The following is a 15,894-nucleotide window of genomic DNA, read 5'->3' as shown; positions in this document are numbered from 1 at the left end:
ACGTGAAACGGAGGAACTGGTGCCACCAATTTCAACTGAAAAGTCAGACACTGACGAAATAACACTTTCCATTCCTACCAAAGAGCTTGACACGCAGGAACTGGTGCCACCAATTTCAACTGAAAAGTCAGACAATGACGAAATAACACTTTCCATTCCTACCAAAGAACTCGACACGGAGGAAGCTGTACCACAAATTCCGACTGAAACGTCAGACAATGACGAAATAACACCTTCCATTCCTACCAAAGAGCTCATCTCTGAGAAAAGCACAACTATAATTCCAACCAAGGAGCTCGGAAGTGAGCTTGGAATCACACCTCATGTTTTAACTAAGGAACTCAACACCACGGAAATTACATCTCCCATTCAGACCAGAGAGCATGGCAGCGAGGAAACAGTACCTCTAATAACAACTGAAGAGCTTCTCACAGAGGAAATTATGCCTCCAATCGCAACCCACGACCTTGAGTCTGAGGAAATTAAACCTCCAGTACCAACCCAGGAGCTTGTCGCCAAGGAAATCTCACCTCAACTTCGTACCAAGGAGCTCACCTCAGAGGAAAGGACCGCAGATGAAACCCAAGATGCCAACCTGTCCGAGTCAGATCAAATCCAAAAAGAATTAGACAGTATTGATGATATCTATGAATTTGTGGACTGCCTCACTGATCTAAACCAAGCAGATTCTTCAGAGCCATTGGCTGTAAGTAAAGATATGGGTACAGAAGATGATCTTGAAGACCTAGCGGGAAGTCAAAGTGAAACAGAAGCCTCCAAAGTGGACAGTGAAGCTGGAAGTGGAAGATCTTGGTTGGAACCTGTCGAGCAACTTCAGGTAGAGGATCACATTCCTGTTGTGTTGCAAAGGTTCAGAGATGTACAGGAAGACACAACACATTTACAAGATGTTACGGCGGAAACAATATTTGATGAACCAGAACAGGAAACAGTTGCCTTTTATGAAATAAAGGAAACAATTCAAGACTTTTTACAGACTGCCATCATACATATGGAGGAAAAAGAAGAAGAAGTAACATCAAAAAAACCTCCAGTACAATTTCAAGAGGAACAAGAGCTAAAAACAGAGACTTTGGATGAAGCCATCTTGGATTCTGTTGACATTTCAGAAGTGCAAACAGACGTGTTGGCTTTGGAGGAATGCACTGTTCAACTTGCGAATGATGAAATCCTTACCAAAGAGGTCGTGAGTGAACTCAAGGAGGCAACAGAACTCCTGGGTGAAGTCAGTGTGGCACCAGAAAATAAAGCCGCAGCAAAGGAGCCAGGGGATACATCCGAAGATGAACTTATTCAAGAAATACGACCTGTGCAAGCAACACAGTTTGAATCGGAGAAAGCAGAATCAGCACTTGTTGAAAAACTGAAAGAGGAGTCAGTTTTGCTGCTTGAAGTTGAGGACAAAGCAATGACTGCACCTGAAATTGAATTTGTTCAGGAGCGACAAGCATTAGTAGTAGCACAGGAAACACAGTTTGAATCAGTTGCAGTTGACGTCCAATATGCCGAACTCAAAGAAGATGAACCTTCGATGGAAGAAGTCAAAGTGGAGAACGTGCCCCTGCTGCAAGCCAACGTTGAGCCATTAGAAATAGAACAGAAGTCCGTGACCGACACCCAAATAGAACTAAGAGGAGAGGAAGAAGAGGGAAGACTAGAAGACCTGTCAGTAAAAGCTGAAGAAATATCAGAAGGTATAATTACAGAAGAAGCCGCGATTGCTGAACCTGTGCCTCTAGCTGATGATGAACCAGTGAGCAAAGACCAGAAGACCAAAGCTGAAACTAGTCCTCAACAAGTTGTACAAGAATCAAGTCTAAAACCAGATCAACACAACGAAATAGGTGAAGGCACCCATCCACAGGAAACCAGGATAGAAGAATGTGAAGAGGAGACTGTGACTCAGATCCAAACCAATATTGAGTCACCCAAAGATAACAAGATGGTTGTACATGTATCTGAAATTGAGCTGGCGAAAGAAATAGAAGGAACAGAGGCTGCACAGTCAACACAGACAAAATCGGTTGAGGCAGAACAAACTGTCGCTGCAGAAGGAAAGACAAGAGAACTCAAACAAGAGACTGCGTCTTTAACGTTCTTCCGACCAAAGAGTGACCTGCAAGCTCTGGATGTAGCCAAAACCGAGCCAAATCCAGAACAAGCTGTAGTAGAAGAGGAAGGAGCAATAACAGACAAAAATGCTGAGGAGAGAACCGTTCCAGTTGAAGTTAAAGAGGAGGCCGTGCCACAAGGTGAAATTAATGCGGAACCAGAGGATAAAGACGAGGAAGCAGGGAATAAAACGGACAGTATAAAAACTGTAAAATCCAAAGTCTTTGCATCAGGAGAAGCCGACGGAGATATACATCAAACTGAGGAAACAGCAGAATGCATTCTGGCAGAGGAAATCCTTCCCGGCAAACTCAAAGAGGAAGTGGAGCCACAACCTGAAGTCACCCCAGGGAACGAAGACAAGAAGACATTAACTGATTTGACAGACGGCGATATTCTGGCTGACAAAACAAGTGAAAATGTACAGAATGAGGCAACGAAATCCAGTGCTGAAGCAGAAGCACTACCAAGTTTAAGTGATCCAGTTCAGGAGCTGGAAGAAAATACTGTAGTTGGGACAGTAAAACTAGAGTTGGCTATATCTGGACTGGGAATCACTGAACAAAGTATCACTCGGACACTTAAAAAGGAAACATTCGTAGAAGATATTCCAAAACCAGAAACAGGGAATGAAATCCATTCCGAAGGGCAGAAAACCAAGCCTCAACTGGATCAAGTTTTAGATAAGGAGGAGGATACAGAAACAGAGAACACTGCAGATAACCTTTCCCGAGTTACTATGGAGAACGAAGAAGAGGAAGATTGTACACCACAAGTCACAGAAGCATCTGTATCTGCACACCAAGAGGAAACTAGTTGCGTCCAGATCGTTGAAAAGGTTATTTATGAAGAAATCCAAGAATTTTCTCATCATCTTGGAGACCAAGTCAAACTTACGGTTGATCCAAGTGACCAGAAAACACAAATTGAGGGAGAAAACGGCGATGTAACAGCTGCAGCAATGACAACTGCCACGGTGGAGCACGCAGTGGTGACTCAAGTGACCATGTGTCATTTCAAAGAGGTCTCAGGTTCACTACCAGATCTGAGTGCATCGCCGTCTGGGATGCGGGAACCCCTGCTGTGCTCTGTGGTAACAGAATTCACAGAAACTGCTGTAAATGAAGAGCTGCTGATGACAGATGACGTGGCAGAAATGGCAAAGACGGCCCATGAGGTCGTGATGACGAGAGCGCCGGCGACTGTGATAGGGGACGGCCACAGCATTCAAGTACAAGTTGTCGATGTGGACATCACATTGTCAGAGAGGAGCATGGATCAGAGGCAGGCGGTCGAGATGAGAGAAAAAGGAGTCCTTGAAGAGTGTACCGCAAGCCTTGAAGGGGTTGAACGCGTTTCAGCATCGATGGGGGTTGAGAAAGTAATACAGCAAGAAGACAACACGATGAGCCGTCATGCGGTTGCTCCACATCGAAGGGAGACCCAACCTGACACCTTTGAGCAAATGGTTTCAAAAGAAGCAGAAGAAGCTGATGGAAATGTGGAAATACCAGACAAGGAGCTTGCTCACAAAAAAGGGAAATCGGCAGAGGCGTCACATCGTGAAGCTGACCCACACCGTTTAGAGTTCTCCATAAATCAGGAGAGCTTAGAGGCAACTAAAGACGACTTGAGAAAATCGGAGGGGACAGAAGACCTAACACAGACAATATCAACTAGTACAGTACCACAAAATATTTACGTAGAATCAATGTCAGAGGCTGCGTGGGAAAAGGATGGGAATTGGGCCCTGGAGGCGGAGGAGCCAATGGCACCAACTGAAGGTGTTCAGGCACCAGTAGTAGTAGAAGAAGAACCCTCATCCCAAACAGGATGTCATAAAGAGACAGACCCAGTTTGGGAAGGTCCTCAAGAGGCTTTAGCCAAAATAGAGGCAGTTGATAGTCAAAAAGAAAAAGATCTGACTGAGGAAGGAGTCCAGTCACAAGCACCCTTATCCCAAACAGCTCAAGATGAGAGCCAAAACACAGAGCCAACCAAGGAGAGTCCTCAGATCCCAAAAGCAGAAGAACCACTATCCCAAACAGGTCCCTTGTCCCAGCTAGATCCTCTTGGTGATCTCAAAACAACAGAGCAAAGTGAGGTTAGTGTTCAGGGACTAGAAACAGAGAAACCCGTATCTCAATTAGATAAAGATGACAATTTGACGAAGGTGAGTGTTCTCAACCCTGAAACTAAAGAGCAACTGCATGAGATGTTAATCAAAGGTTTTCAGATGCTGGCATCAGAAGAGCTCTCATCAGAATTACCGTCAGTTGTTATCCACAAAGAGACAGTGGCCACTGAGGTTGTCATTCTGGAACTGGACTCTGGAGATTCAGTTAAGCATAAACAGACTAGGATTACTAGGCAAAGTGTTCCAGCGCAAGAAACAGAAAAGTCTTTATGTCCCAAAGAGCCAGTTGAGAACCAAACACAAACATCACAAACCAAAGACAGTCAGCAGGCACCAAAAGCAGAGGAATCGATATCCCAAAAAGAGTCCACCGGAAGTCAGAAACAGGCTGCGCTACCAGAGGAACATGATCTAACACTTCCAGAGTCCACTGAGACCCAGGAATGGACTGAGCCACTAGAGGAACACTTTCAACCCAAGGAAGAGTCCAAGCAGACTCAGAAACAGACAGACCTACCCCAGAAACATGTTCAGGGAAGAGCATACCAAGAGCCATTACCGCAAAAAGAGTCAAGCAAAAGCCCCCAAAATGTCCAACTATCAGAAGACCAGGATCAGACTTGTGAAAACCAAGAGTCGCTACCCCAGAAAGACTCCACAGAAACCCAGAAACAGTGTGAGTCATCTGTTTTGGCCCCAGAAATGGAAAACACCTCATTCCCAACAGAGCCTGCTGAAGACCAAAAACAGACAGTTCACGTTAAAGAGACCTCAGAACCATCAAGAGAATTAGAATCAATGGCGATCGCAGTGGTCACGCAGCCTCCAGTTCTTTTGGATTCTGGACTCGAAGTAATGGAGACAGAAGCAGCGGCAGAGGAAATCCTACCAGGGTTAGCAGGAGAGGAAATTCAACCAGTGGAAACAGCAGAAGAAGTTGGATCCAAGGAAAATGAAATTTCCAAGATCAGCACAACAGACACATTAAAAACTGCACAAAAAACAGAAACCGAGGCCCTTGTGAAAGAAGCAGATGAAGAACAGGACATATGGGTGGACGCAAAGGAAGACCTCGACTTTCAAGAGGCGACAGACCGGTTGCCGTCTCAAGATGACAACTCACGACATGACTGCAGCCAAGAGACAGAAACTGCAAATGAGGAAGAGTCCGAAATGGTTCCAAATCCCGAAGCCGGAAGTGACAGCGAATGTGAGAATTTTGCTGCTGCCCTCGACGATCCCTAAACGGAAAGTGTTGCAGTCCTTGAGCGGGATTAAGCAAGTCGGTTTCTCTTCTATAAAAAAAAAAAGTAGCTTGTGCGAACTTCCTAATAATAATACTGTTGTCTCCCACCCCCACCCTCACCCCACCCCACCCCCGTTTTCAAGGTTGCGGTGATGTGCAGAAAGTCATCGGAGGAGGATGCAGTGAACTACTGTAATTTCCAGTCTCATCTGGATTCGGCATCGTACCGTTACTATTATTATTATTCTTGTTATTATTTCATGCCGGTTTTGTTTGGTATCTAATCACATTTGCTAGCTATTGCGTCGGAAATTTGGGATCCACAAACTTATCTAGTCGAGGATTCAACGACTTTGTTATAGCAACACGTTTATGTGTGATTCGGCACAAAAAGTAGATCCCATGCTAATCTAGCGTGTCTGCGTGACATCACTGACGTACGAGGTTTGAATCTCGGTCCGGCCTTCCTTGTGTAGAGTTCGTGTAGTCCGGCTTCCACTCGCATTCTCAAAACATCCATCCATCCATTTTCTTAGCCTCTTATCCTCACAAGGGTCGCGGGGAGTGCTGGAGGGTATCCCAGCTGTCAACGGGCACGAGGCAGGGGCACACCCTGAACTGGTTGCCAGCCAATCGCAGGGCATAAAGAACCAATCGCACTCACAATCACACCTAGGGGCAATTTAGAGCGTCCAATTAATGTTGCATGTTTTTGGGATGTGGGAGCAAACCGGAGTGCCCACCTGGAGAAAACCCACGCAGGCAGGCACAGGGGAGAACATGCTAACTCCACACAGGCGGGGCCAGCGTTGAATCCAGGTCCTCAGAACTGTGAGGCCAACCCTTTACCATCTTATCCACCGTGTCGTCCTTCTCAAAACAGAACATGACAATATTTTAAGACACTTGTGCAGTTCCCCCAGCACGGGCTGGTTCACGCTCGTATGGACTGGCATCGGGTGGAGTGGAGGGGGGCCGATTTCCCGACCGGAAGCAATCGGCCACCGAATCGGGAGCTGATCGCTTGTGGGCCGGCGCGGTCCAGTATTGGAAGTTGGGGATCACTACAGTTTATTTCATTTTATTGCCATCAAATAGCAGTAAATGAGAATAAATTGTGTGGATAAGGAGCGGATTGACACAGTACTTCAATGTTTATGATGATTCCAAGTCAGATCTCGCCTCGCGCCGTCTACACACTTTTCTTTGTTGGCGTCAGCGACATATTTTGACACGTGTGCTGATGTCAAACGCGGTGTCCTTAATTCATGAAATAAAAGAAGAAGAAGAAGAAGAAAAAAAAAAAAAAAAGTCCAGTCTCGCCTTTGTTTGTTTGTTTCGGTGCTTGAAGAGTCACATTGAAGATTTTTTTTTTTTTTTTTAGAAAGCGCACTAAGAAAGAAAATATTGTATTATATATATATTGACCGTAGATGCGTTTGACCAGATTTAATATCCACGAGATGTTTTTAAAACCGTAAAACTCAAAACAAAAGTGTGCTCTTAGAAGGCTAAACGGAGAGATGAGATGGAGTTGTTACCATGGTGATTCATCATAATTCCTTTTATTTGACTTCATCGTTAAGTGACATCTCAGCCATTTGTTGAAACTACAGATTTTAGTTACAACTGGACAAAGTCAATATTTTCATTTGCTACATAAATCATCTTTATGAGGTAAAAGGTAGATAACATTTTATTGTAAAATAAGTTCACTTTTATATTTAGACGTCAAAAAATGAAATAGAATTAGCCCACCACCGATTATATATTAAAAGAAAAAAAAAAAATCACTTTTTTTTTTTTTTTCAGAAGAACTGCAATACAATACCTCGAAAAATAATGAAAAATGTAAATTTAAGTTGAAATTTGAAGGGCGTCCACAGAAACAGAAATATGAATATTACCTTTGCCCTTCTGAGCGCGTATTAACGTTAAATACTGTACAGTTGACAGGAACCTCCGAATTCTAATTTCATCGTGCAAGTTTTGACACATCACAGACATGATAAAAACTTGAATACTGCAAATGCAAAGTTTAGGTGGAGGCCGGCAATATTTGCAGTCAATTTCACGGCTCTCCGCGTCAACGGCAGAATTTGTACCTCGTGAACTCGTCCGGCAAAGTGGATTTGCCGCCTCCGTTGCGCCACGAACGGGTTTGGGCTCCTCGTCGGGATTTGGCCCCTCTGGCACAAAGTTCCCGACCGGTGCCTTCTCCTCACGTGTTCAGATTTTGGGGAAACCTGCGTATTTGTGCGGCAACGTCAAGACCCGCCTCTTTTCACGCAGTAGCCAATCACGCAGCGGCTGCCGCTTAGAAGATCATTCGCACCACTTCAAATAACACCTACGATCAAAACAAAGAAACAAGTGACACGCATAAAGATCTCATCTGGAGTCCCGCTAAACAAAAGAGCAGCACCAAAGTCCGAGCGGGTGTAGCGGGATGGCGCGTTAGCACGGGCGTCACGCGACGGGGCGCTCCTCACTTCGATGGTGATGAGGATGACGATCATCCACTCCAAGCGCAAGCTGTGCTTTTCGCTCAGGTGGCTCCTCATCAGGTCCGTCAGCTGAGTGCAGTGCTCCAGCTTCTCGTTGACAACCTGCGCGGGGATCATCGACAACATCAAACTGGACGACCGAGTATTATTATTATTATGATTAGAGTTCGGACTACCCGGCTAAACCTGACAGTCGCAAATGAAATCATTCATTTTCAAATAAAGTCCAACAAAAGAAAAATCCAGTCTGATTCGGTATTTGGGAACCATCTCCAGCCCTCCTGGTTAAGTCCTGGTCGCAATCCCACCGGTATAGGGTTAGGTGCTTGAGGGTGAACCCCTCCCTCTATGAGAGAGGGGAGGTACACAGGCCCTCTGACTCTGAAGGTCCCCAAAACTATGAAACCCCGTCTACAAAACAAAATAAAACATATACTTGGGGTCAACAATCCGGAGCAATGGTGTGGTAAAGAAGTGACGAAACGGGTCCAAGCGGGGTGGAACAGTTGGCGGAAGGTGTCGGGTGTTCTATGTGAAAGAAGAGTCTCCGCTAGGATGAAGGGCAAAGTTTATAAAACAGCGGTGAGGCCGGCCACGACGGACGGATTAGAGACTCCGGCGCTGAAGAAACAACAGGAAGTGGCAGAAATGAACACGTTGAGGTTCTCGCTTGGATAGGATTAGAAACGAGTTCATTCGAGGGATGACCCAGTCAAAGTTGGATGTTTTGGAGAGACCCTTAACGGGACAAGCCGAAAGGAAAAGAAAGCACCCCACCCGTCCAATTGTTCCCATCGAGTGAGCTCGCGATGCGCAACGTTTCGGCCATTCTCAGCCTTCATCAGGCCCAGCTGACTCTCCCAAATTCGCTTCGATGCTTTTAGAAGTGAAATTGGCCGACGTTCCAACCTCCTCCCGGAATGACTCGTTTTACCGACCGCCCTCCACACTTCAACTAAGGTTAGGGTTAGGTGACCTAAGGGAAGCTCCCTCCAAAATGCGGTACCGAGGCCAGCACAAGAAGCCACCCCGAGTGGAACACTTCCAGATTTCCAGATTAAATTTAATGCGCAACCATGAATTAAAGAGGAATCGATGATCAAATTCATCAGCGATTATTACTGTTCATCAGGTAATTGTTTGGAAATGTTGTTAGGCAAGCTAACCCCAACTGCTTTTGTATTTTGGCTAGCTCGACCAAACAGTTTTTCCACCAATAGGCTTCTCTTTTAGTTTCAGATGGCTTACTTTACCCGGCATCCCTTTCTTCAGGTGAAGAAGCCAACCACTTTAGCTGTTGCTGGTTGGTCAAACAGGACGCGTTGAACGGGTCACCCTCGCGGCTATTCTGGAACGGCGGCAAGTGCCTCGTTGCGCGGAGCTTGTCGTCGCCGCGTGATGGCTACTCTACGACTGCCACATGCCTTTGAGTGTACTGCGGTTCCCGTCCCCCAATACGCGATTTCACTCGTTTCCGTTCGCGATTGGAGAGTCGTTTGCGAGTTCATCCGAATCGGCGCTCATTTCCTCCTAGCGTGAATCATTCTGATGAGGAGTCTTGCGATTATGACGGCGTGGCTACCTTGACCCTGCGGTTGATGCTGAGGAACTGGCAGGTCTTGTCGTAGATCTTCTCCAGGTTCTCTCGGTCCCAGTAAAAGTCGGGCGTGAGCAGGAGGTCGGAGCTCAGATTGATGCGATGTCTGCCGACAACAGGAAGCTTCAAAATGCGGTACCCAAGTGGAACATGAAATGTAAGGCGCAACGATGAATCAAAGAGGAACAGATGATCAAATTAATCATTCATCAGGTAATCCTTTGGAAAACTGGTTTAGAATCAAATCCTCGAAATTCCAGGTTCTCTGAAATTCTGAAATATTTATATTCGATCCAAAATAGAAATTTAAATGTTTTCAAAATGTATACAGGACAATTGCACAAGTATCTATTTTATGTTTTTTAAAATTTGGAAACTGCGTGATTTTAAGCGTGCGGCTCATCCGTTCGTGGACCTCAAAGTGAAGAGCTCGCCGATCTTCTGCATGACCTCCGCCGACGACAGCTTCACTCTCGTGCCCGACTTGAGCGTCTGGGGGGGGAATCCAAATGAAGCGCTCGACTGCTCGGATCGCGCAAAATCCTAATCGTAATGGCGGCGCGCACCTCCGGGATGGACTGAATGGACTCCACAAAGTTGTCCAGCGACACCTCCCAAATGGCCAACTTGACTGCGGAAAATTTACAAAGTGATTATTCCAATTAAGACAACAAAGGAAATCCAAATGCAGTGCAACCTCGGTTCTCGACCACAATCCCTTCCAAAAGGCGGTTCCAGAAGCGATTTGTTCGAAAACCGAATCGACGTTTCCCATTACAATTAATGGGGAAAAAAATAATGCGTTCTGAGGCTAAAAAAAATTGGGCTTTTTAAAGCATTTTTTTTAGCTTTTCCTGATAATGAATTGCATAGTAGAAATACATGTATAGTTGAAATACTTTATATAATAAAATGATTTAAGAAATATATTTTTTTTTTGCTTTAAATGTATGCTTTATTAGTAGAGTAGGCTAGCCTGGGAGTGCATTGCCGTATCTGTACCGACAAATGTGTAGAATAATTTTAAACAAAATTAATGGGGGGAAGCAAAAAAAACAATATATATATATGTATTTTTACAAAAAGTAACACGAAATCATGAACTCGTAACTCCAGTTAATGAAATCTTTGAAACAAAACAAAAAAAAAATGCAGACATGCTAATGGAACCGAGCATTATTGAAGTTTTCATCAAAACTATCAAGGCCTATCAAATCTCTTGGGTGGGGGTGAGTCTAGTGTCACTTCTTTGGAGCCAGGATTGGAGGTTCATAGTCCTCGGTAGGAAGGAAAAACCGAACTGTCGGTAAACGGAGCTACCGGGACACGTCTGCGCACAGAATGCAGAGGAGCCGCGCGTGTTATGTTATTTTTTGCGGTGCGTTCAAATTTACAAGAACAAAGCGCGTCGGGGGTCACCCGATCGAGCCGAGTGCGCCGTCTTATTTCGGCGGCGTGGGAATTTGCGTCATTATTTCCAGGTTTTGCCGGGGGTGTTCGAGTACCGATTTTCATTCGAAAACAGAAGCAAAAAAAAAAAAAAAAAAAAAATCTCAAAAGCGAGGGGTGGGGGGCGGGGGGGTTTTAGATTTTCCCGACGGCGTTCGCGGCTCACCTGACAGGCACAAAGCGTTGGAAAAGGCGAACTTCTCCAGAACGCCGTCGTGCGGCTCCGGGTGCTTGCTCAAAAGGAAGTTGCCCCGCTCCAGTTTGGCGTTGCCCCTGCGCACGACGAGCGTCACCCGAAAGCCCGAACGGTCGCGGGATCCGTTTGCGGCGCGCGCCGGCTCGCTCGCTCACTCACTCGCCGTACGTGTAGTTGATCTCTTCGTTCTCCCAGTGGACCAGCGCCACCTCGTACGGTTGACTCTCGTGCCGCTCCAAAATCCTCAACACCGTCTTCAGCTGACCAGTCGCAAATACGTACGCGCTTGTCGTAAACGTTGTCCGAACTGAGCACCGTTCGGCGTTTTTGCTTTTAGGTGACGAACAGCGATCAAATAAATGCCAGCAGTTCCATTACCATTTTCTCCTCCACGTTCCAGAAAACCACCGAACCTTCCCTGAAAATTGTAAAAAGTATTTCATTCAGTTTGTTTCCGATGTGTCACGCGATCATAACGGCAAACATTTCAGTCCGGACGGAAAATCCCAAATGAGTTAGCGCAGTACAAGGGAGTCCTCGGTCTACGACTGAGATCCGTTCCTACGGTTAGGGACTTAACTCGAATTTCGACTTAAGTCGGATTCCAGCATTAAAGTCTGAAGTGACATGAAAATACTTTGTATTAAAAAAAAAAACAAATACATTGAAATAAACGAGATGATGTACTCGGCGTTACTGGAGAAGAAGAAGGGGAGGCGGCGCTGAGCTATTGGCGAGGAACCTGGTCCTCAATCCTCTCCGTCTACGCAAGTCTCAAAGAACCTCGTTTTGGGATCATTGCATCCGACATGGGAACGTGCGCTAAAATACGGGTTTTGTCTTGAATACTCGTCACCACGGTCGACCGTTAGATACCTTAGTGATGGTGGTGTCTCTCCTTCCTCCGATCGTTTTATGATCTCGAGCTTCGTTTCCATGGTCATGGATTTTCTTTTGGCTGCGGAAGCGTTGCTAAAAGACGCAGCTTGCTTCTTTTGGGGCGATAATGCCGAAAAAGGGGGGCGAAAAATGCGGACAAAATGGCGGACGGGGGAACGGCGTGGTAAAGTCAAAACGTCTTAGGTCGAGGCCGTCTTAACCCGACGACTTCCCGTACGTAAATGGCGTAAAAGTCCAACCTGAAGAAGAAGATGTGCGAGCCGTCGTCGGGTTTGGCGCTGGCGTCCGAACTGATCACCAGCACGTTGGCGGCGTCTGAAAATCCACAAAATTCCGGTCGGAGCACGACAATTGTTGGCGGCGACAAACATTTATCGTGGTCCAAAGTGTCTTTTTTTTTTTTTTGTGTCAGCGTTGGCCTCACCGTTCTGAGGTCCCGGGTTCAATCCCGGACCCGCCTGTGTGGAGTTTGCACGTTCTCCCTGTGCCCGCGTGGCTTTTCGGTTTCCTCCCAAAAACACGCAACATTACTTGGACACTCTAAATTGCCCCAAGGTGTGACTGTGACTGTTTGTCTCGATGTGCCCTGCGATTGGCTGGCGACCAGTTCAGGGTGTGCCCCGCCTCCCGCCCGTCGACAGCTGGGATAGGCTCCGGCACTCCCCGCGACCCTTGTGAGGATAAGCGGCTAAGAAGATGGATGGATCGATAAATGTTCAGAATGCCGTATTGTAATTGTATACGATATAAATGTTTAAATATTGTCACTTTAGTCTCATAAAACTGCACTCCTGCGACCCTCGTGAGGATAAGCGGCTAAGAAAATGGAGGGATGGATGGGACAACTTTTGGGTATTTTCTTATTTTCGTACATGCACATTTTTAGGGGTTTATGACAGGCTTGTTGTAACCTGAACAATTTTGGGAGGATTATGATTTTTCTCATTTTAACCTGCGCAACATTGGTTTTTTTTTTTTTTTTTTTTTGGTTACAATTTTACATCTTTTTATAATCTGCCCATATTTGGGTGTTTTAACGGTCATCATATTCGAACAGGCGTTACTTTTGTGGGAACTACGGTAACCGTATTTAAACCTGCACAAGGTCGAGGAGACTTAAAGCGCCGTCATTTCCGGCCTACAATCCGCGACTTTTTTCCACACGCTTTCAACCCTGCGGTTTATGCGCCGATGCGGCTAATTTGTGCAATTTTTCTCGGGGGCGCCCGAGCGGAAACCGGTGGAATATATGTGCCGAGGAAGTGACTTTTACCGTGACCGTTTTACCTGTTAGTGCTGCGCTCGCGTGTTACTGCCGTGTCTCAGTGATTTTTACCGGTATGTTCGGCACCGTTAGCGCAGCGCTAGCGTTAAAATCCCGTCTTTGTAAATGTGCCGCGTTTCAATGTGAGCACTTGCGGTTTTTACACAGCTGCGGCGTACTGTATGTCTGTACCAAATGGTATTTCCTTAACAAAAGTACTGCGTGAGGCTCACCGCCAGGTGGGCTCTGTAGGCCGGCAATTACGGTCGTTTAATTTCCATCCTCGAGTCATTTTTTTGGTCGCTTAATACGGGATTAAGGCCCCCCACACCCCCGGCGGCGGTTTTACCTTGAGGGAATTCCACTTCCCGGAAGCCGTGCTGTGCCAGGTCAACGCCGAGCGTGGGCAGATTGTACTGGTCTGCGGTGGCGAAGGCCATGCACTGCATCATGTCCTGGGCACAGATACAAACAAAATGAAGAACGCAATGAAGAAGATCGGACGGGCGGGGGCCGGCTCACCGTGTCCTGACTCAGGGACGGCTGATTGGCCCTCGACGGCTGTTTGGTTCTCGGTCCCTTCGGAACTCTTTTGCCAGGCGCCGTCGCCGCTTTTAAAGTCGGCTTTAACACGGACGTGACCAGATTTGATGCGCGGCGACGCTTCTGCTCGCAGCTCGGGCCGGCAAACGACACAAAGCGCCTCCTGGGGTGCGGCGCGGTAGAGGAGGACCTCGCCGGGAGGGCGGCGCAGCGGGAACGGGGCCCGGCTTGCGACTGGCGTTGAAAAAGACCAGGTGAGGCCAGGGGGTTCCGCGGGGATCCCACTTTGGCCCACAAAGTCCGCAGCAGCATTTTCTGCCCCCCTTCCCTTCCCGAGTCGGTGTTCACGCTCTCTCTACACGGGACACAAACGCATCGTGAGGCGTTCACGGAGACGCTCAAAGTTATTCAAATGACTCAAAATGCTGTGACGCGAGCAAGAATTAGCTACACGTGGGCCATTCCAAAATCGGAGTCCAACACATTTGAAAAACAAGCCATTTATTACTTTTTTGTTTTTTCATGTTTTCAAGAAACAAATTTTCCCAATTTTATTCATCGCCTTCCACCTTTAATGGTACACTTTTTTTTTTTTTTTTTTAGATTTTATACTGTATTTTTCTTGTTGCAAATATATTTTAAAATGTGTCACTGAATCACACCTCACCATTACATAAAGTTAAATATTACTAGAATCGTGAAATTATAGTTTTACTGTCGGACTTGTTGTCTTGTCTTGAACGTCGATCATTCCTGCAGAGTCATGTAACACCTTTTTTCCTGGAAACATTTTTCCTAAGTTTAGTGAGAAATGTATCAAGAAGCATAATTACCATTTTACATTTTTCTATAAGTCACCGATGGTGTAGTGGTACGCACGCCTGGCTTTGGTGCGGGCAGCGTGGGATCCGCTCAGTGATGATACTGGCGACCAGTTCAGGGTCTCGTCTGCCTTTCGCCCTAAGCTAGCTGGGATAGGCTCCAGCTTTCCTGCAACCCTTGTGAGGATGAGCAGCTCGCATAATGACATGACATTTTTTCCATCGTCACAGGGATTATTGTACACAGCTACAAAAGCAGATTTTATCCGTTATCGTGGGGTAGCGACAAGGTGTTGGCGCGCAACGGGTACTTATGAGCTCTTCTGCAGTTAAAGTAATATTTCCGAAGCACTTTTACTCCATCTAGGGAGATTTTAGTCGCAGTACAACTAGAATTGAGCATATTTTGGGAGTGGAATATGTGACAGAAAACGTCCTCCAATTGTGGAATGTCCGACGGAGCAGCGAACTGGTTAGCATGCTGTGAAAAGTGACGGAAATTGGCAAACACTGACAAAATGTTGCCCGGACTCGCTTAGCGGCTAACGGCTAACCCAGCTAATTGGCTCGCTCGACGACGAAGGCGAGCCTCCAAACGACAGTTGCGCGCTCCAATATGAACGTTGAAAAGGAACAAAGTGGTGCGGCTGTCAAAGTTGTAACTTGTGAGCACCTGGGCAGCCGCTGTTGTTGTCGTCAATAAAGTTTTGTTTTTTTTTTTTTTGAAACGAGCACCTGCTTCCTGTTTGTTTTGACGTCACATCCTCTGTCTCCCGGATCTGTGTCTCGCAGGTACAAATGAAAATGACAAATTATAAACTTCGTTGTAAAGCGATTATTTTGAAATGTTTTGTCGTTACTTGACAAGCAACGGCCTCCGTGTCTAAGGTCGTACGCGCTTTGGTGTTTAAACGACAGGTTTTTATGAGTTCCGACAGCGTTTTTCCCACAGTTTGGTTGCTACTTTAAAGCTCCGCTAAAGGTAGTGAAATATCCATCCATCCATTTTCTTAGCTGCTTATCCTCACAAGGGTCTCGGGAGAGCTGCAGCCTATCGCAGCTGTCATAAAGCAAAATGCAGCCCGTCAGTCATGGATCTGG

General features: G+C 46.3%; 2 protein-coding genes across 6 annotated transcripts; one reads left to right on the top strand and one right to left on the bottom strand.

The window, feature by feature from the left end:
• The first annotated feature begins 3,198 nt into the window (after positions 1-3,198).
• Positions 3,199-6,794, top strand: LOC133513382 (uncharacterized). Its single transcript, XM_061844126.1, has 2 exons — positions 3,199-5,552; positions 5,660-6,794. Exon 1 carries the CDS (start codon positions 3,200-3,202, stop codon positions 5,513-5,515), a length of 2,316 nt encoding a protein of 771 aa, XP_061700110.1. The 5' UTR covers position 3,199; the 3' UTR covers positions 5,516-5,552; positions 5,660-6,794.
• A 267-nt stretch (positions 6,795-7,061) lies between these two features.
• On the bottom strand, positions 7,062-15,506 carry rmnd1 (required for meiotic nuclear division 1 homolog). 5 transcript variants are annotated; one of them, XM_061844662.1, is made up of 12 exons: positions 15,348-15,506; positions 13,952-14,327; positions 13,779-13,884; positions 12,405-12,480; positions 11,644-11,683; positions 11,425-11,525; positions 11,236-11,342; positions 10,187-10,251; positions 10,036-10,112; positions 9,606-9,726; positions 8,009-8,125; positions 7,062-7,866 (listed from the first exon to the last, which is right to left on the bottom strand). In XM_061844662.1, exons 2-12 carry the CDS (start codon positions 14,282-14,284, stop codon positions 7,834-7,836), a joined length of 1,176 nt encoding a protein of 391 aa, XP_061700646.1. In that variant the 5' UTR covers positions 14,285-14,327; positions 15,348-15,506; the 3' UTR covers positions 7,062-7,833. The 5 variants fall into 5 exon arrangements, 4 of the variants coding, with proteins under 4 accessions (XP_061700646.1, XP_061700645.1, XP_061700647.1 ...); XM_061844661.1 differs by having other exon boundaries at positions 14,806-15,504; XM_061844663.1 differs by having other exon boundaries at positions 15,309-15,504.
• Between the last annotated feature and the right edge of the window lie 388 nt (positions 15,507-15,894).

Source organism: Syngnathoides biaculeatus, chromosome 15 (assembly GCF_019802595.1).
Source record: "Syngnathoides biaculeatus isolate LvHL_M chromosome 15, ASM1980259v1, whole genome shotgun sequence".
Lineage (NCBI taxonomy): Eukaryota > Metazoa > Chordata > Actinopteri > Syngnathiformes > Syngnathidae > Syngnathoides > Syngnathoides biaculeatus.
The sequence above is the reverse complement of the archived record's forward strand: the minus strand, read 5'-3'. Positions and strand labels throughout refer to the sequence as shown.

Coding starts and splice junctions, on each gene's coding strand:
- LOC133513382 (XM_061844126.1), top strand. CDS start 3,200: ATGCGGGAACCCCTGCTGTGCTCTGTGGTAACAGAATTCACAGAAACT.
- rmnd1 (XM_061844662.1), bottom strand. CDS start 14,284: ATGCTGCTGCGGACTTTGTGGGCCAAAGTGGGATCCCCGCGGAACCCC. Junction 12,481..13,778: donor GGAAGTGGAATTCCCTCAAG/GTAAAACCGCCG, acceptor GTGGATTTTCAG/ACGCCGCCAACGTGCTGGTG. Junction 11,343..11,424: donor ATCAACTACACGTACGGCGA/GTGAGTGAGCGA, acceptor CGTCGTGCGCAG/GGGCAACGCCAAACTGGAGC.